This window comes from Sebastes fasciatus, chromosome 6, assembly GCF_043250625.1.
Source record: "Sebastes fasciatus isolate fSebFas1 chromosome 6, fSebFas1.pri, whole genome shotgun sequence".
NCBI classification, from domain to species: domain Eukaryota; kingdom Metazoa; phylum Chordata; class Actinopteri; order Perciformes; family Sebastidae; genus Sebastes; species Sebastes fasciatus.
The window spans coordinates 8033430-8054626 of NC_133800.1; the positions used below are offsets into that span (position 1 = coordinate 8033430).

Genomic DNA, 21197 nt, shown 5'->3' on the forward strand with positions numbered 1-21197 from the left:
ATCTCTACAAAAACAATAGGTTCCTCGGCAATAGGTTCCTTCTTTCAGGGCCATGAACCGTTGGGCCCCAGGCACTTTCGTGTTCGGTCCCTAAATATAGAAATAATGGCAGTGATCAGTGAGTCCAGTTCTCAACATGGTGAAGAGAGAAACAGATAAGCAGTGGTGGAGTCCAATCCAGTATTCCAGCTCATGTCTTCATCCCCTCACTCTCTTGCCGGGGCGATTACTCTGCTTTACTCCAGCCCCGCTTGGTCTCCAGAGAGACTCACACACACTCCATAACACACATTCACACACACACACACTCAGTCCAGTCAGTCCCAGGGGTCAGGCATGTAGGTGCCGGAGCTCTACTCTTTAGCGGCAAACTTGGAGCAGCCTGGATGGAGCGCTGCAGTGTGCTGGATGGAGAACCTGTGGAATGACAGCATCCTTGTATACACTGACTGTTTGTGACCCTGTTTTACCATGGAATTTGGACGAGCTTGGTCCAGATATCAGAGGACGGTGCTGATCACTATGATGATGTTCAAACTGGGTAAGGCTTCAGCATGTGCAGTTTACTACTACTACTGCAGAAATGTAAACACATCACCTTAATATCTACATTCATGCCATACATACACGAGTAGGAACTTTTAGGCAGTTTTTAGGGGAACAATTCACAATTCCATCCACAATTGTAACTGTATCCTTTGCTTCTGTGTGAAGTTCACAACATTACAGCAGTAATACAGCAGTATACAACATTGTGTTCAGTATGTGTGCACATGTATGACCATGATGTGTGTGTTTAGAGCCACTACAGGGCCATCCCGTAGAAGTAAATGGTTTGGTAGGTTTGGTAACCTTTTATTTTATGGGTCTGTACTTTAATAATTTCTAAGAAGTTTCCTGGAAAGAATCATGTATTTTTAAATATAGGGAACATATAGTCAATGTTCAATTGGTACACATCAATAATAATAATGTTCTCTAATGAATTGCTAGCATAACCTGGTGGGTCTTTTAGTCGTATAACATACAAATATGTGAAATTTGTCAACCATTGCACATATGGAGAAAAATACAATTAGTAATAAATAAAGAACTCAATCATAAACGATCAATGAAATACATATTTTGCCTGTAATTAGTATTACAAAGTTCTTTCCAGGCAACTTCCTAAGAAATTATCAGGATTTTTTTCTAGGAAATTCACAGGTAGTTTTACTTATTTATTAAATAAAAGCATCAAAGTTTACTTTTAATTGCAAAGCAAGAAATCCATGTTTTAACACCAGTTTAAGCAGTATCATTGGTTTTGTATACACTATAGTGTAATGATAACAGTGTGTGTATGGAAGTGATGTAATCAATAAAGCTATGATTTCTAAAGATATTTGTTTTTATGTGTAGGTTAGTCAGTTCTCGACACAAATCACAACTCCCTGATTCCTAACAGATAACGAACTAATTTAACAGGATCTAATTAGTTTCGTTATGACTCTCTCATGTGTGATGAATCTGCAGCTAGTCCTGGGGTGTGTGTGTGTGTGTGTGTGGGAGGGGGTGTGGTTCGGGGGGGTTCTTGGTCGACCCCACCACCTTATGAAACCCTGTTGACCTATTTTTCCCGCGACCTTCATTTGTGTGAAGCGTCTGAAGCTCGTTTAAACGGTGGCGGGATTGGCTGAGGGTGGCATTGTTGGAGATCTCCATGGTAACGAGCTGAGCGTCCGGCTGCACTGCTACACAGCTTTTTTTGTCTTTGCTTTGAATGGAAGGAGTGATGGGTATTAAGGAGCATGGCAAGAGACCTGGCACTCTGAGCTCTTGAGAATTTAAAGAAAAAGATGAAAACACTAACGGGAAGCAGAGTACATGTGATGATGAAGACGAGGTGAACAGGAATTTTAAGATGCAGGGTTTGCCTAGTACTTTATTCAAGACTTCCTTTTAAAGAAAAGTACACAAAAGAACATCCATAGCATTTGCCAAACAATTTACTGAAAGGAAACTGCTTAAAAAGTTACGGATTTAAGTGGAAAAGGTCCAAAAAATGCAGGACCTTTATAGCTTCAATCAAACCAAGCCTGAACAACAGCAGTTTTAGGAAAGAGAAATGATTTGATTTAAAACTGCAAGTAGTAGTTCTAACAAGAGTTGGGAACTAGTGACCCAAAAACATTAAACATATGGGAGTACAAGCATCCACACTAAATGTATGCAAAAGCTAAACCTAGTACTTAAGTATTCCCCTTTTTAAGGAAACAAGTTTTAAAATCAGTGAAGAGCCAAACTCCTCATTAGGCCTACTCTTAATACCAGAAAAAGCACACTGTGATTTTGAGATCATCGTAATTTTAATGACTGGTCCTATGACTCTATAATTTGTCAAATACAAGTTAAAAAGAATCACGTATTTTACCCCCAAACTAGACAAAAACATTGTGTTGGAAATGAAGCAGTCTTTGAGGCAGCTCACACAGGAGACAAAAGGATGTGCGTCTCTGACTCAGTGTGTAACTGTGACTGATTCAGAGAGGATTTGTGCATTTTTTTGTATAAAGCAAAGCAGCCACCTGCTGTGGAGCCTCCGGAGCACAAAGATGAACTCAGGCAGAGCTGCTAGTCTCTTGTGGTGATTCAATAAAATTCCTCTGAGCCCAACTTGTGCGTTAGGCAGGGGCTTCCCTTTCTCTGTGATTCATAGCGCTGCTGCTTCCTCTGCCCTTTAGCGAGTCTCTCTGTTGACTTTGTGTCGCTGTTTTCGTGACTCGGGGTAAACACTTTCTCTGGCTCTGGCCCTGCTTTTTGCACCTGCCAAGAATGAAAGAAGTCCTATCTTATTTAAGAATGTCTTTATCTCATTTGATATGGTATTTTAAGACATGCGGAAGCTCTTAAAAACTCTTTAAAAGCACAACTCTCACCACCAAGCCCTTTGATTTCTACTGAATCATTAAAAACGGTTCACAAATATAAAGGCTCTAACTTCCTAAAACAGCTGGTCACTGTAGTTTTTTATCACATTAATGCTCAAAAAGGAACAAATTGTGCATTTGTTGGGGACTAATTTCAGCGGTGGATTAATCCAAGTTTAGTGCTCTAGTGAGTCTTTGTGGAAGCATGACGGTGTATGCAGGACTGAGTCAAAATAAACTAAAGTCTGTGTGTTCATGGTAATGAAGGAACATGTCACCCAGGGCAACAGGTGGCTCAATGGTGTGTTTTTAATGTTTTTTGGACAACAACAGCGCTCTAATTCTTTAAAAGATTGTGTGAAGTTTAAAAGTTATTTGTGTTAGCAACATGCACCCTATCTACTGCACAAGCCTATAGCATTATCTTGAGACTCTTAACGTAATTTCTTACACATCTTGCAAATAAAAACACAAATCTTATTGAAGAGTATTTTGTTAAAGTTTAGGTTGAAGTTAAATTTGCTCAGGGTGTTCCTAAATGTTAAACAGTGTGCAGTTTATGTGCTCAAAGATGACTCAAGTGTGTGCTGCTGCACAAAATCTCCTTAACATTAGGCTGCAAACAGATAAAATAACTTGAGTTGGAGGCATGAGCCATTCAGATTGATGAACATGCAGTGTAGACTTTATTCCATAACAATGTGCTTCCTCAGATCTGAAGATTAGAGTAGCAACTGAATGTACAAAATAATCCATATAAATATGTCGAATGCTCGGGTTGACCCTGTTAATGCTTAGCTTAAATTTATGTCTGTCCTACTTTTACTAGTAAGGCAAATTAACCCCAGAATGTCCTTTGTTACCACTGTTACTAATGTATTGCATAATATGAATTGTTTGTATTTTTATTCAACATACACGTTTATCTATATGGATTATAGTTCTACATATTTTTTGCTCCAGAAGAGATAAATAAGATGTCACAGTGCTTCCATTTAAAGCTTTGGAGATGGTGTGTTGTCAGTAAAATGTCAGTCAGTGCTATGTATCCTGCTTCCTTTTCAAGTTATCATACTTATGTGCTGTTGAATGTAAATATATATATATATATATATATATATATATATATATATTAATACCAAAAACGTTACATAAAGTTGGGGTTAATGTTCCTAAACTTTGGTAGTTTCTTGGCCTGTTCATACTAGTGAAGATGAACAGTTTTTATTTGGAATCAGGTTGGTTTTCCTGCTTTTCAACTGGTTTTAAGATTCATTTTAGGATTTGATTTTTCCAAACCTGCGTATACATTTCACATAGCAAGTAGACTTCATCAAAGAGGGATGAAGCAACAGGATTACATGTGAATTGACTCCCTCCTTTGCATCAGAGGGAGTAGTGATATGTCTATGTTAATGTTCTGAAGAGACTCTGTGAGGTCTCTGGAGCTCTGGAGTCCCTTCAACCTGCCAAGAGTCAGTGTCTCTGCTCAGTGTTATTGTTAAACTGTGATGCTGGTACCAGTCAGTGCCAGGGATCGACCCTGTCTGGCCATAACCATGATCTATGAAGTGCTGAGTAACGGGGAGGAGGGGTTAGGAGGAGCTGTTATCAGCGCCCTGGAATGTGTGAAGGGTTGATTGGGTTTAGATGCAGGGGTGAAGAGTGAGGAGACGCTCACTGTCTCCGTCAGCCCTCTCCTATACAGGATTCATGAGATTACAGGTAGTGCAGGTTAAAGTGCACGGTTTCCGACTGAGTTCAGCTTTAAATCCCAGGCCAGGGAAAGATCTCGGCTCTCTTTGACAAGGGAGGCGAAAAGAGAACAATAATGAGGAGATAGTAAAAGATGATCTCAGTACATGTGAGAGCCAAGAGAGGGAGGGAAAGGAGGGAGGTGATGCAAGACAGAGGAAATGACACTTCTGAAAAAGACATCACAGCTTAGGTTGAGATAAGGAGGAAGAAACAGGCAAAAACATACCATCAAACCTGTGTCAATTAACACATTCTGTAGCATTTGGCTGTGAAAATAGTAGATTGAAGGATTTACTGCATTAACATCCTTTATAAAAGAAAAAAAGAGTCATCCTATCGCTGTGTAAACTTTCATAGTTCTTAGAAAAAACACAGTTTGCAATGTTATTGTCAAATGCATGTTCACACTTCCATATAAATTCATGTTGAAGTTTCATAGCGGTTCTCTGTTGGTCAGAAGTGTCACATGCTTTACAGTTTACATGAATAAAAAGCAACACTTACATTTGTTGGCAGCAGGAATAATTGCAGGTAATGTGTTATACTAATTTTTTATTGGTGACCTGTTGACAACCCATTCCAATTTATCCCACCCATCTAAGTGGGTAGATATGGAGTCTCGAGTGTGTCACTGCAATAATCATAGACTTCCTCAGTGTTTCATTATTATCAAATATATTGAGGAATAAATAAATAAAAAAATAAATAAAATTATATATATACATCATTTATCACCAAACATCAGCATGTTAGTATACAGGGTGGCTGTAGACTTTTAGTCGTGTTTGGTGGCACACTGCTTATATGTCTTTAAATCAAAGACAGACAAACTAATTGTGAAATCGAATAACATACATTTGTAAATGGAATAACAAAAAGTAACCATTAAAAGCCTTTTGAGATTTTGTAGAGTAACTCAGCATTTAAAGATAGAATAAGGAATCATCATCATCCTTTGACTGCAACCGTTCAATGCAAATGTGATTTATTAGTTAAATGCAAATTACTTTTGATAAATGTAGCAATTTTTCAATTGATTTCAATTCAACTGAAAAATGTCTACAATTATTCCAGCGGCACACTTTAAACTCTAGTCTATAGATTGGGAGTTAGCAATTCAAAAAACATTTCCACTCCTCATAAATTCCCTTACTGAGGCCTGATTGCACTTCACTGCTACTCATTCTGACAGTGTAAACATCAGCTTTTAGGTTATGAACAATGGGGCTTATTACCAGCATTCAAATTAAAACAGAGGAAGCACAAACAACGGATTTATCAGGTATGAGGATGGTGGGAGGAGAAGTGAGAGGCTGATGTGAGGAGGAAGACTTGGTGTTAGAGCAGAAGAAGGAAGGAAGTGTTAGCAGATGCATGTGAGAGGAACTGGAGGGTGTTAAAGTGGATGCAGTGGGAAATGAGAAATGTAGGTGTTGCAGTGAAGGTATAAACACATTGTTACTCGCATGTTTTTGTTGATGACTTGCTAGCTGATTCCATGCATTTCTGATTATGGATGCTTGTGGCACCTTGTTACGAGACACAGGGGGAAAAGGTGTCAGAATTGGCCTAGTTGACATACCTGTGATTCATCTTCCTTAGAGTGGATATAGAAGATTTTGTAGCAGTACTATGCAACTTTTGAAAGAAATACTTGCACAATTTACCTCTTACAAGTGAAAAGCTGAATTCATAAGAGATATAATGCACCCTAGCCTAATAATACACTCAGGAGTTTTGCTGCCACGGCCTTACTTGGTCTGGTATGATCATTATCTCATGGTGGTCGTACCTCTCCAGGAAGCATGTTTGGTGTTTCCTGCTCGTGGTCCACTTGCTCTCATACCATCATGTAATTTCCACTTTTGGCAATAGTCTTAGGCAATAAATAAGTAAATAAATAAATAAAATGAGTGAGGCTAAACTTTTGACCACATAATGGTGCTACACCACAGGCTATTGAAATATTCAAGAAGGTTCTCCACCTGTGGAACATGAATGCATTTAGCGAGTGCATTGTGTGAAGTCAGAACTTTAGTGTAATAAAGATGCAAATGCCAGGCCATGTCAGTATGATCCATTCTCTATGGGCCACGATTAACCAGAAATAATTCCCTAGCAATTCAACCATCAGATACCTTGAGTGCAAAGTTAACAATTTGGCATGGGGACAGCTCAAGAAGAGAGTTCATAGAGTTTCCAGGAGGGTTCATCCTCTGGAGACCATGACGTGTTAAGTCAGATCTCTTATGTGTACAAGTAGATACAAGTGGTGATAAAGAATGGTCAGATAGTTGTGAACCAGGGGGAGCATGAACATCCACTACACCTAGGCCAGTAGTTGTTAATCTATCTTGCTCTGAACCAACATGTTGGACAGATGGACCAACTGGTGGTCAGACTGGAAGCAACTATGCGGTTCATGTTTTGTGTGATTCTCAGATAATCATTGCATTTATCAGGTTAGTAATATCCCTATTGTTCTACACATCACAGTCTGAAGTCACAAACTGTGTACAAACAGCAATGAGTGAAACTCTCATTGATGACACTGACAGCTGTTAGCTTATTCTCATAATACGTTTACTTTTAACACCATCTGCTGTGACCTTAAGTCCAGAGGAAATATAGGGTCCTTTCACCTTCAGCACCTAAAGGTCAGCGTTATAGGTAGACCACTGTATAAGCCGCAGGGTAATGCAGATAAAGCTTACAAGGGAAGGGCACTGTATACTTGTGGGCTCATCACAATGAGCAGCCTGTGTCACATTATACATAGTCATTTTATCAATTTAAAAAAAAATCAAAATATTGATTGGAGCAATTAGAAAGCTTCATTCTGTTGTACATTTAGATGCACATCAGCAACCATCAGAAATGGTCCACCTTGAATGGTCTTGACCTTCGTGTGGCAGTGGGGAATCAAGGCTCTGCATCAAAGAATGAAGCTTTAAACATATCACAGCCAATTTCATTTGCATATAAATAAAAGCACACAACATTATTAAACAACTATAAGGGAATAAAATGACTCATGCGTAATATACACACCAGATGTTTTGGGCAGTATGATGCATGTCAATCATTTTTAATTGTGTACATTTACCTTACACAAAAAATTGGCACCTTACCTCTCTCTATCCCCTGTCTTGTAAGAAAGACATATTTTTTTTATAGAAAAATGTTGCCTATTCCATCTTTAATTGCAATTCTCTCTTCCATTCCAGGTCTACTGTGCACAGCAGCAGCAGACAAGTGTTTGTCATTTCCTTGCAACAATAATGCCACATGTGTTGACCACCACGGTGACTATGCGTGCCTGTGCCCCAAAGGACCGGTGTGGTACATGGGCAAAAACTGCGATGAGCTGTATGACGCCTGTATCATGACGTCACCTTGCACCAACTGTACTAGCGAACCTGGCACAGACAATTTTACCTGCCACTGCCCGGACGGCTTCACGGGGCTCAACTGCACCCTGGATGTAGATGAATGTCAGAGCAACCCCTGCGAAGGTATCCATTCCAATTGTGTCAACGGAGTCAATGGCTATTCCTGCCACTGCCCCCTGGGGTTGGGAGGGGAGGACTGCCAGGATAATGTGACCACTTGCTTAGAGGAAACATGCCAGAATGGTGGCACCTGTATGGACATCCCTGACGTTGGGCACAGGTGCCAGTGTGCAGCTGGGTACCAGGGGGTGAACTGTGAGGAGAACATTGATGAATGCCAGTCTGAGCCCTGTCAGAATGGAGCCATCTGTAAAGACGGGGTTAACGCCTACCAGTGTTTCTGTGTGCCTGGATTTCAAGGCTACCACTGTGACTTGGACATCAACGAGTGTGCCTCCCAACCATGTCAAAACAATGGCACATGCCTGGATGAGTCGGATCACTACAGGTGTGACTGCGTTCCAGGCTTCAAAGGTAAGTCACTGTGTGTAGGGTTCGATTTTTGAAAGGTGAAACGTTTGTTGTTGGATGGAGATTCTTGGCAAATTATCTTTTGATATGAATATAGTTGACCATTAAAACAGCAATCCAATTATGAGACACTTGTACTCACCATTTAAACGCAAGGCTGGATTACCAAGAGGATAATCCCCCAGACCCTCGGGGGGTTAGCGTTAAAAGGCCAATTCAATGTGTGGCAATAGATTTGTGGTAATTTTGCTGATTTGATTTAAAAACATATATTTTGGTGCTACCAATACTAACGGACACACAACAAACCTGGGATAGGATAGCGTTGCAGAATCGGAGTTCTTGTTGGATTTGCCATTGCAATCCAATTATCTTTAGGAATTAGGTCCATATTGGATGATTCAGCACCAATACTAATGTTCAGGGCCAATAAACAAAGTGGTGTGCCCATTATGCATAGACTGTATATGAGAAGTGGACACCGTGATGTCACCCATTGGTTTGTGGACTACTGTTTTGAAACCTTGAGTTCCCTGCATTCCAGTCATGTAACCACAATCTTTGTTGCATGAAAGCTGCCTAACCATAACCATACCGTAACCATACTTTATTTGCCATAACCATGATCTTTCCCTAATCTTAACCATTGGTTTGGTCATTCCTAACCTGTTTGACTTGCAACCCCAGAAAACAAAGCTAAGTCTGCTTGGGACTCCTCATTTCATAGTTTGCATAAATCAGCAGGTTTTGACCAGTTCACCCAAAGACTGATTCTGGCCTCTGAGATTGTTTTTTTTTTTAATTGAAGACATTTAAAGAAACCCAAATAAGTAAAAGTGTTCAATAATTCACAAGAAAGGCTGACAAAATTAGAAATAAATTGCAATATGTATGAGAAACATTTTTTTTTCTGCCTTCCTTTTCTGTTAAACATCTCTCAACCTGTCATATAAACCATAAACATTGGCATTGGACGTAACATTTTTTTTATTCAATAACAATGTCTTTGTCTGGTGAAAGGGCTGGCAGTCGTCTCGATTCTTAAAACTTGTTTTGAGGTTGTTTTTGGTGGGTTTGGAGTAAGATTTGATTAAAATGGTCATGGCATTACTATTATGCTGACCATGCTGTTATGCAGCATTCAGTGACTTTAAATATGAGAGTTTTCAGGAGTATGATTCAAACAAATCACTAGATCTTTGAATGAAAATCATCATTCATGTTTGGGCGCAGAGATTAGTCAGTACAGATAGTATGCTTTATTTGTATCTTTGTATAAGGGGTCAAGCTTTTATACCATTAACTACATGATAAGAGGTTGCATGGCTCTGTTTAAGTAGCATTAGTCTGTGTGTTGCTGCAGCTGAGTTCTTGGCAGCTCCCGTGTTATTGTGTTGTGTCTGTACGTGTGCTAAGATAATTAAGTGGGTTGCCAATCTCCCTCCTTGGCCCACTGCCATCCCTGCTCTGTCCCCTGCAGGGATTAATTGTGAGGTGGAGATAGACGAGTGCGAGGTGCATCCCTGCCAGAACGGCGCCACCTGCCGAGACCACGTCGCCACATACACATGTGAGTGCATGGCCGGCTTCCAGGGCCAGGACTGTGAGGTCAACATTGATGAATGTGCCAGCATTCCCTGTTTGAATCGGGGCAAGTGCATAGACGGGGTCAACAGGTAAGATCACACACACACACAACCACACATGTTTATACAGCCTGCGCATACCACACACATACAATTTTAGTGCAGTTAGAATGATTTGGGGTTTTGAAACGCAATACCTCATGGATAAACAGTTACATTGATACATACCTATGGACTGTACATTTGAGGTAGAATGCAAATCACTCATACATTGAGTTAGACTGGTGGTAGTACGTGATTATCGTTATTATATGTTTAACCATATTGGTTTAAAATTAGTGCACATTTCTATATGACTTTTCTATACGCCCTCTCATGTTGAGCCTGGTAAGGCCGACGTGTCATCCAGGGTCTTGTGACAGTCTGAGACTCCATGGCAGACATTAAAGTTGATCAGGGATAATAATTAATCCACTTACTGTCGGTAATTATGATGAGTCATTAGACGGCTAGAGGTGCTGAGAATACCTGGTAGTAACACAGATTGGAACAGCAGGGAGTGCAGATGATGAGTAGGATGTTATATTTTACACTCAGGGACAAGATAAGTGATGTAAAATGGTCCAGAAAACAGTAGATTATAGTGCAGGTTTGGACAAGAAGATGAAGTTGTTTGACGACACCCAGATCAGCTGATCATACGTCTATGCAATTTCTCTTGAGGTTTTCTGCTTTTAATCGCAGTCTTTGCAACGACGAGTGCCGTCATCTCTTTAACCATGTTTGTTTCTAAATATCATTTATCATCGTTGAAGATTCCGAGCAAGACTATGTAACTTGAAGAAGAAATTGCACATTCTTCGTTTTATAACTGAAAAGATGAATTCATAAGGAATGACCATTCTCATCCCAACTCGTCACATACTGCCGCTTTGTCACAGCCCTTGGCGTCGCTTAATTAGGTTTAGGAAAAAACAACATGGTTTGGCTTTAAACTACAACGTTTGGAAAGTGAAAATGAAACTGAACGTTGGGACACGAATGAACAGTTGATTGTAATGGGAAAGTGAAATTTTATGCACAGGACATGAACAGCGGTCTCCTGGATGAAAGCCTTGTGTTTGTTGGGCCCATCCATTTCCCCTCCCAACCGCTTTGTGTGTGCCTTTTCACTCTTTAAACTACGACAACTTTACTGTTGCCACAGATGATTTTATATTGTAGTTGATGGAAAGCCTGGTGCGTCTCATACCGGCACTAAAGTGTGTCTTGTCTGCTGACGGCCGTGACAAAGCGTTGGTTTTAAGGCTGTCAAAGTTAGCACAATAATAACACGATAATAAAACATTAACGCAACTTGCGATTTTTAGGTTGTAGCGGGCTCAGATTTAAAGCTAGAGTGAAGATACTGATATCATATGAAACTAAAAAAGCCAATGAATACATTGGTACCAACCATGTCATACCAGCTTGTCGGGAAGGAGGATAAATAACGCTCCAAACTCACACAAAATTTTGTCTGGCAAAACCGGCATGGCCATTTTCAAAGGGGTCCCTTGACCTCTGACCTCATGATATGTGAATGAAAATGGTTTCTATGGGTACCCACGAGTCTCCCCTTTACAGACATGCCCACTTTATGATAATCACATGCAGTTTTGGGCAAGTCATAGTCAAGTCAGCACACTGACACACTGACAGCTGTTTTTGCCTGTTGGGCTTAAGTTTCCCATGTTATGATTTGAGCATATTTTTATGCTAAATGCAGTACCTGTGAGGGTTTCTGGACAATATTTGTCATTGTTTTTGGTTGTTAATTAATTTCCAATAATAAATATATACATACATTTGCATAAAGCAAGCGTATTTGTCCACTCCCATGTTGATAAGAGTATTAAATACTTGACAAATCTCCCTTCAAGGTACATTTTGTATATATAAAACATATGCGATTAATTAGCGATTAATTGCAATTACGGACAATCATGCGATTAATTGCGATTAAATATTTTAACCAATTGACAGCCTTAGTTGATATTTGATGCCCTGGGAATGAGAATGGGCAGGAATAACACACCCTTGTTCATTTCAATACACTCAGGGGGTTTGTTACTACTTGGTCTGGTATGAGCAGTAACTTATGATTGCTAATGTTAGCAAAGTTTAGGTTGATAATGTTGTGTACATGAACTGACATTACATTATTATCTCTTCTCTGTTTGTTTACTGTTGTATCATGTCACAGATGAACATTTTAATGGTTTTACATAGTAAAACAAAATAACCCACCACACCTCACCAAGAGACATATTTGTTGTTTCCTGCTTGTGATGCCATTCCACTTGCTCTTAGTCAGGTCACCTAATCCTGTAATTGCCACTAGTGGCCACAATGGCTGCTGATCACCAAGATTAAATATCCTTGCAATCCATTTTTATCAACTTTACATTCCATTTGTCTTTATATGTCCTTCCTCCAGCTATGAGTGTGACTGTGAAGGAACAGGCTTTGTAGGCGACCACTGTGAAGAGGATATTCCTGAGTGTGCCTCTGACCCCTGTCAGCATGGGGCCACTTGTTCGGAGCTGATCAACCAGTACGACTGCCTCTGCTGGCCAGGTACACATGCATTACTCTTCTCTGGGCACCAACTCGACACCTGTTATAAACCAACTCTCAAACATTGAAGCAGTCACATGTTAACCCTCTGCTTTGTTATATAGCTATTACACTGAACATAAGATAACTGAAATCATAAAAGAATATGCATGTTGACATTTTTTAAGGTATAATATGCAACACTTTCACATAAAATAAAGTATAGACTTATACAAAAATAATCCTTCTCATCACTTATGCTATCACCCACTAAAAGTGTGTGGTGGTGTCTGTATCCACAGAGACCGTGCCTCTGCCTGTGTTTTATTTTTTTTGTTTTGGAGCGGCGCTTTGGCTGCATTCATTCAAAATCCGTCGATATGGCACCTTCCCGCAGGGTTGTGCGGAGGTGTGTGTGTGTGTTTATTTGTGCTTTACAACATAACCGCAGTGCAACAATCAGAAAATACCGTTTTATTTCTCAGATTCACTGCTTCGTCCTTGCTAACGCCGCTCCCTCTCTTCATTCACTCTCTAGCTCACTTGACCAATGCTGCTCTCTCTCTCTCTCTTTCGGCCCATTGAGCCGGGAGGAGGAGCCAACTTTTAATGCTGTGTATTTACAAACACCAATGTAATGATGCCTGCATATTAGACCTTTAAGAAAAAGACAAAAAAACTACCAAGAAGCTCACAGACATAAAAAGTGTCCTCAGGCTGGAGGTTTCCCACACATAAATCAAACCGAACAAAGGATGATCTGATGTTTGATTTTAGAGGCAGGAGGAGGCTAAAGAGCAGGGCTGTGCTTTGCAGCATTTATGGGAGAGCTATATAAAAAACAGCAGACTTAAATCCGTCAGGGCTGTGACGAATTATGAAAAGTGATGCATGAGCACACTGCGACAGAGAGAGATGCAGACGTCAGCGGTCTTTATCTGATTTTTGCTGTTATTGTGTTTTGTTAGTATGTGTGCGCGAGTGTTGTTGTATGCATGTCCCAAAATTACCTTGTACAGATTTCACGGGTGGATTTAAAGACTGAAAGAACAGGTTCAGATCAGATCATATTATGTATAGTATAGATATTAGTCACTGTAATACTGTCCACACTGGCTATAAGCAATTATGATCAAGCCCTTGTGCAACAAAATCCACAGTCCTTGTTAGTCTTGCCAACTATTATCAATGGAAGGTAGCTAAAGCATGCTTGGAAAGTCACAAGATGACTTCACATGCTAAAGTGCACATCAGTGCCCAAAGAGTAGCTTTTAAGAGGCTCTTAAACGTCACCAAATTTAGCTAGAAATTGTCAAGTTGATACAAAAATGCATTCCAAAGTTCAACTGAAGCAAAGATTTCAGCAGTCAAAGGTAGTTGAGGTAGTCAAATCCCTCTTTGAGTTTCTGTGAACAGCATTTCCAGCTGCAGACGGAGGGATACGTCCTGGTAGTTAAAAGACAAAATGTAAATTTTCAGCTTGCTTTATTCAGACAAATCTGACATCTGAGGTGTTTATGCAGCCCGTGTTTATTCGATTCAAATGGCCAATGCAGCTAACGGTAAATGGTAAATGGACTTGCATTTATACAGCGACTTTCTAGTCTTCAGACCACTCAGAGCGCCTTACACTACATGTCAGCATTCACCCATTCACACACACATTCATGCAGAGGCTGCCATGCAAGGTGCCAACCTGCCCATCAAGATCTAATCTAGATAGTCATTCACACACCGATGCCACAGCCTTCGGGAGCAATTTGGGGTTAAGTATCTTGCTCAAGGACACTTCGTCATGTGGACTGGAGGAGCTGGGGATCGAACCTTCCGATTGGTGGGATCACTTCATGGCCTGTATGAATAAAAGAAATGATGCGTATTTGTGTTTATGTGTGCATGTGCATGTGTCCAGGTTATGAGGGAGAAAACTGTCAGCTGGATGTAGATGAGTGTGAGCAGCAACCCTGCGAGAACGGTGGCGAGTGCTTCCAGCGCTCAGATATCGTGAACTACGGAATGCTGCCTGAATTCAGCAAAGCCAATTTCAGCTACGAAGAGGCAGCTGGGTTCATCTGCCGCTGTATGCCAGGATTCACTGGTAAGCCTGTTCACAACATAAACCCTTTAGTTTTTATAAGTACTGTATATTGCCTTATTAACTCACAATGAAGTGATGAGGACACAGATATGAATCTCATGAACATGTTCCCTTGGCAGGAGACAACTGCTCAGTTGATGTGGACGAGTGCGAGTCTGCTCCGTGTCAGCACGGAGGAACCTGTGAGGATCTGGTCAACTCTTATCAATGTGTGTGTCCAGACGGCTTCACAGGTAGGAGAAACCTCTTATCTGCTGTTCTACTGTTATCTCCTTACCTCTTCTACTGTTATCTCCTAACAACGGAGATAAAACTGAGCTGCTCTTCCTCCAGAGGCACCCCACAGATTAGTGTCCTGTCCCCGTTACTGTTAATCCTCACTGATTGCAGAAGTCAGAACACGCAAAGGCACTTCCTGAAATTACAGTTCCTGCATGTGCTTGTGGTCAGTGAACTTTTCGCCCACAGATGTGAAGCTGACTTACAGAGGCTGAACATTATTACAACTCAAGACGGCTGTCGACTTCAGACGAACATTAGATTGTTAAAATGTTGTTAAAATTCAATTCAATTCAATTTATTTTCATGTAACATCAAATCATAACAGAAGCTATCTCTGATAATAAGGTGTTGCAATAATCTAGTCTAGAAGTAAGAAATGCATGGACTAATTTTTCGGCATCGTTTTCAGACAGGATGTGCCTGATTTTTGCAATGTTATGTAGGTGAAAGAAGGCAATCCTTGAAGTTTGTTTTATGTGGGAGTTACAGGACATATCCTGATCAAAGATAACTCTTTGATCGAGATTCTTTACGCTGGAGCTGGAGTCCAGGGCAATGCCATCTAGAGTAACTTTATCATTAGATAATTTGTTTCGAAGGTGTTTGGGTATAAGTACAGTAAGTTTTGTCTGAGTTTAACATAAGGAAATTGCAGGTAATCCAGGTTTTTATGTCCTTAAGGCATGCTTGAAGTTTAGCTAACTGGTTGGTTTTGTCTGGCTTGATCAATAGATATAATTGGGTATCATCTGCATAACAATGAAAGGTGAATAGAATTGGTCCAAGCACGGAATCATGTGGAATTGTACATCCATTCATTACGCTACAGATCTAACTCCATAATGGTAAGTGTACATTGGTATATTGATGAAACTGGGCTTTGACTTGAATACTGAGGCAATAAAAGAAAGGGGAACAAAATGAAAACTGTGTCCTGACACCACTTGGTACTAATTCTAAGCAGGGCTTGCGTCTGTTGTTGTCTTTCATGCTGGACAAGTGACAAATGAAAGGAAAACTCAAATTAGTCAGTAAGCATACTAAAAATAGTGTGTTGTTGATGTACTATTATCTCCTAATGTAATGCACAAAGGATTGGAAGGGGCTTCTCAAAGATGGAAAATGTAAATTAATTGAAGGTGAGACAGCTACAGAAAGATATATGACATATAAAATATAAGTATGAAGCTGCCTGGTAAAATCACTAGTAGTGAGCAGCAGCCCTCCTTGTCAAATGTCCATTTTTGTGAACCCAGATTGCAGAAACACTTACCACTTACAAACCCCCACTAGGGTTCCTGGAAATGTTTCCAAACGTTTCTGTTAATTCCATTAGAGCTGAAGCGATTAGTCAATTAACAGAACTTTCATCAACAACAATCTGTTGGCTTATTTTTTAGGGCATTTATTCCTTTATTGGCAGACATTTTATCAACTAATTCATCAATCAATTAATCAGATAAATCAATAATGAAAATAAGGGTTAGTTACAGCTCTACATTCCATGCACAATAAACATGCTAAATTCAAATACTAGTATATTAGAAACTGCTTTTCTTTCCTCACAACTACATCTTGTTTTATTTTGTTGGACTTTTATTTTTAATCACATGGACTTCTATTTATTGCATGTTGTAGTGTATTGTTATCAGACTAGATTAGATTAAACTCTGAAATTTGTCATGTGTCACAAGCCAACTGTCTTTTACAGTAAAGACAAGTACTTGGGTAATCATTGTGTTTGTGCTGGTCTGCCTCACTGCAAAACTCCCTGTGGAGGACAAGAAAGATCTTAAGTGAACTCAATAGAAGCCATTGTCGACAGATAACCTTCACACCAGGTCTCAGAATCTACTCGGCCAAACAATAAAGGGTTAATCCTCCCTCTGCTGATCATTCCTCATGGCCAGCCAAGGTATTAATTCCTCATTAAAGGAGATTTGTCACCGCATCACTCAAAACAGGAGGAAACGCACCAAAAACTGACCTTGAAACGCACAATCTGGATTTAGAATTGAGGAATTCAGCCAGACGCTCCCATCAACAAAACGAGAGGCTAATTTAATTTGCTAACGGTATTATGGCCTATGGACGTGGAGGCCACGACAGAGCAGAAGATAGGAGGGGATGAGAGGGGCATATGGTATGGAGGAGCAGAAAACAACAAAGCCAATAAAAGGTGCCATATGTCAGGCGCCCACCTTGGGTATTAAACGGGGGTCTCCTATGAAATTTGTCATGGGGAGGGGAGATTACAGCAAAGCTGCTTAGGAGCCTAATTAAAGCCTGATGAAAAAAAAGACGATGCAAAACATTGTGGACAAAACAAGGGCCTTTTTCCAAATGATCTGCACTTCATTTTTTCGGTATGCTCCACTGTAAACATATCACTCTTGTGCAACAGCAAGCACAGATAGAGGAAAACTCAGTGTGGCTCAAGAATATGATCCTATTAACTTTTGTATGGCACGTGTGCAAGAGGTTGACTTTCCACGTGCATGAGGTGGTCGTCACTTTAACTGGCTGTTAAGCCGTTAGAGATGAACCCTACTTGTGCCCTCCTCATTGTACTTGGACCGTGCTTATAGAGTTAGCAGCTAGAGTTTTTGAAGGATGATCATGTCATCATGCAGCAACAGGTGTATGCTTTTAAAGCTTGTTTTAATCTAACAGATCACATGACAAAAACAAACAAACTGTATCATTTATATACTATACAGATTTCCAGCTCTTAGCTCTTTTTTTATGCCAAAGTATCAACTCCATAATTGCTGATGCATGTGCTGGTTCAATATCACCGCATACTGTGTAGTACTGCGTAATGCTAATATTGACGAAGATGATGTCTGAGATGAATTAAAGAATTATTGAATACATGTAGCAAATCATGAGGTTAATCTCAGATTTTTTTTCAGAATTACTGTTCAACAACTGAATAAGTAACTACGTAAACTACAAGTACATCAAAATTGTACTTCAGTAAAGTACTTGAGTAAATGTAGGCCTATACTTTGTTAAATTCCACCACTGAAAATCAGGGTTTATGCTGTTAAAAATAGGAAAATAATAACAACCGAGGGACGGCAAACATTATTGAAGTTCCAGTAACTCCTTTAAGTCTGAGAAACATATAGTGCAAACCATGGCCTAATCAAAGAAACCTTCAGTGTACTTCAGTGGCATATGTTTTTGTGAAGGAAGTGCCATCTCAGGATGGGGGAGGGAGACACCCAGTGGCTGGGATCCGCCTGCCTTTCAGCTGGAACTAAGCTGGGAGGGGAAATTCTAGGTGGCTGTAAGGAAACATATAATCCAAACATAACATTTTTAATTAACTTTTATCCCACACAGCCCCCTTCCCGACAACCCCTGGTGAGCATATAAGAAAAAATGAAATTTTTACCATAAAATTGGATTTTAAAAAATGGCGATAATTCAACATTTAGTAGGTGACATAAAGTCAAAATCTGACTGCAAGGGGTGAAAGTCAGAATAGGAATTCTGAGACAAATGTCAATACTATTTAGACAGTATTTGGCTTTTGTAATTCAGAATTCTGAGAAAAAGTGAGGATTGCGAGGATTTTAATCTGAGACTTTCCAACTTTCATCTCAAAATTGACTGATTATTCATACTTAAATCCAAGCATGATTTGTTTCTCCACTGGCACTAATCCAGTAACAACAGAGCATACTCTCACATACTAGTGTTGAATCTAATATATTGTCTTTGAATTAGTTCAGGTTCAAGTCTTTCCATTGGCAATAAAACTAATGTGATGTAATTTTGGATGAGACAGACTAGCTGCTATATGCAAACATTAATAAAAGATCAGAATGGGCTTCATGTATCGGTCCAGCCGGGGCTCAGCCCCGAGACCTTGAACCTGCAGCACCTCCTGCAGGTTCATTCTAGCGGCTCCTGCCGCTAGTGGGCATCCACAAGCCAGCCCATGGAGCAGGGAGGGGATGCAGCACTGCATTCCTCTTGTCAAACAGTGACAGGAGCCAGCTGGAGGCTGGAGGCTTACTGCTCTGCTAGGGCTGGGCTGCAGACAGGAGAGGAGCAGGGGGGTGTGAGGGAGGGATTCAGGGAGGGAGAAAGAGAGGGAGGAAAGAAAAGGTGGGTAGTGCTGCCGTGTAATCACTTCTGCCTGTCTGTCTGGTACAGAGTGGAGGAGTGGAGGCACTTCTGCTTTGTAAGCTAGAGAGAGAGAGAGAGAGAGAGAGAGAGAGAGAGAGAGAGAGAGAGCCTGGTTGTGTCACTTCTGTCATCCAGCAGTGTGAGGAGTGTGTTGGCTGTTGACTCAGTGGATCATGGGGGTAAGCAGGTTGATGCTGCTGCTGCTGCTGTGCTGCTGCTGTGGGCTCTGGTGGCTGACAGGTACAGTATGGTACAGCACTTTAATGCTACATTAACAAAGAAGAAAGTTGCGTGCTTGTGTATGAGGGCGGAGTCTTGGCACAGAGAGGACGAACAGCTTTAGGGTTCCTTGGGTGTAGAGTATTTTAAAGGCCTATGTTAATGCAAGTTGACTGCTGCTGCCAGGGCTTAATGTTGAATGCGGTTTGATTAGGTGGCTGTGACTACTGAAACCAGGCAGATAGACTGCAATTCTGTTTGTCTGACAAGCACATGGTGCATTATTTCGATGTCTAACTGATACAATCAGTATGACAGACACTGGTTTAATTGTATTAAGGAAATCTGTGCAAATGTAATTCTCTTCTAATTGTGTAATTAACGGCTATTTCCTCCAGTCATTTCCTCATCTGCAAATGCAGATGAGGAACATTAACCTGCCTGTTCATCTGTATGCATGCACAATAAGCTCTGTGCATTTTGTATTGTTGTTTGATTGATTAACCAGATTTATGTGATTAAATTATAATTAAATATGTCTTCCACTGTAATCCATGTGAAGGGTGTGTTTTGTCTGCTAAGAAAGAGCTTTTATCAGCGTTGTTAATGTAAGTCGTAGCGCTAAACGTGAGTGTCTCTCCGTGTAGGTGTACACTGTGAGGTTGACATCAACGAGTGTGACAGCAATCCCTGCCAGAATGGCGCCACGTGCGAAGACGCTGCCAACTCCTATAGGTGTCACTGCCTCGTGCCAGATCCCGGCCAGGAGCCTTGGGGTGGGCGAGACTGTGATGTCCGTCTGGTCGGCTGTCAACAGCACCAGTGTCAACACAAAGCAGGTTGCGTCCCCGTGCTGACCGAAGATGGGGACCACGGTTACACCTGCCTGTGTCCGCCTGGCTGGACCGGAGAGCGCTGCAACACCTCCACCACCTTCTCCTTCAACTCAGAGGGCTACGTCCACATGCTGCTGCCTGTTTCCCAAAACAGGACGAAACGAGAGACTAAAGACCAAGACAATCACAGGCTCCACATGCAGCTCCGATTCAAGAGCACTCTGCCCGACATGGTGCTGTACTACCGGGGCACCATGAAGCACTTTTTCTCCTTGGAGCTCGTTGGGGGCTCCCTTCATGCCAGGCTGAAGTCAGGGAAGGTAATGCAGGTCATTTACCCTGGCCGAGTCAATGACGGGGAATGGCACCAGGCCACTGTGAACATGGATGAGAGGCTGGTTCTGGTTGTAAAAGGACCCGGCTGTGAGAAGGAGTGCCTGGTGAAAAATGAGGGCTACAACCATCTGATCTTCCTCCAGCCTGGCTCCTTTCAACAGCTGTATGTCGGAGGAGCACCGCGGGAATATTTAGCCCATACGTCTAGTGGAAGTGGGTTCATTGGCTGCATGGAAGACCTTCAAGTTGACCACAAGCTGCTTCTGCCTCAGGACCTCATCAGAGAGGAGAACAAGGGCTTGGAAATAGGATGCAGCAAAAAAGATTGGTGTCAAGCAGACCCATGCATGCAACGTGGGAAGTGTGTGGACATGTGGGTTCGTCCCAGCTGTCAGTGTCATCGGCCCTACTATGGAGAAAGCTGTGAGAAAGGTGAGAGTACTTCCAGTATGCATAAATATAATATAAACTTACAGGTTTGCAGAAGTGCGCTAGACTTTTACAGGAAA

At 41.0% G+C, this 21197-nt stretch overlaps 1 protein-coding gene across 1 annotated transcript in view; it reads left to right on the forward strand.

Moving 5' to 3' along the window:
* Positions 1 to 277: 277 nt before the first annotated feature.
* LOC141768934 (protein crumbs homolog 2-like) overlaps positions 278 to 21197 on the forward strand; it is a 34316-nt gene continuing 13396 nt past the window's right edge. Inside the window, exons 1-7 of the mRNA XM_074637465.1 lie at positions 278 to 541; positions 7895 to 8593; positions 10071 to 10266; positions 12656 to 12795; positions 14687 to 14872; positions 14992 to 15105; positions 20164 to 21120. Coding sequence (XP_074493566.1) covers positions 472 to 541; positions 7895 to 8593; positions 10071 to 10266; positions 12656 to 12795; positions 14687 to 14872; positions 14992 to 15105; positions 20164 to 21120 — 2362 coding nt within the window. The 5' untranslated portion in view covers positions 278 to 471. The remainder of the gene's footprint in view (positions 542 to 7894; positions 8594 to 10070; positions 10267 to 12655; positions 12796 to 14686; positions 14873 to 14991; positions 15106 to 20163; positions 21121 to 21197) is intronic.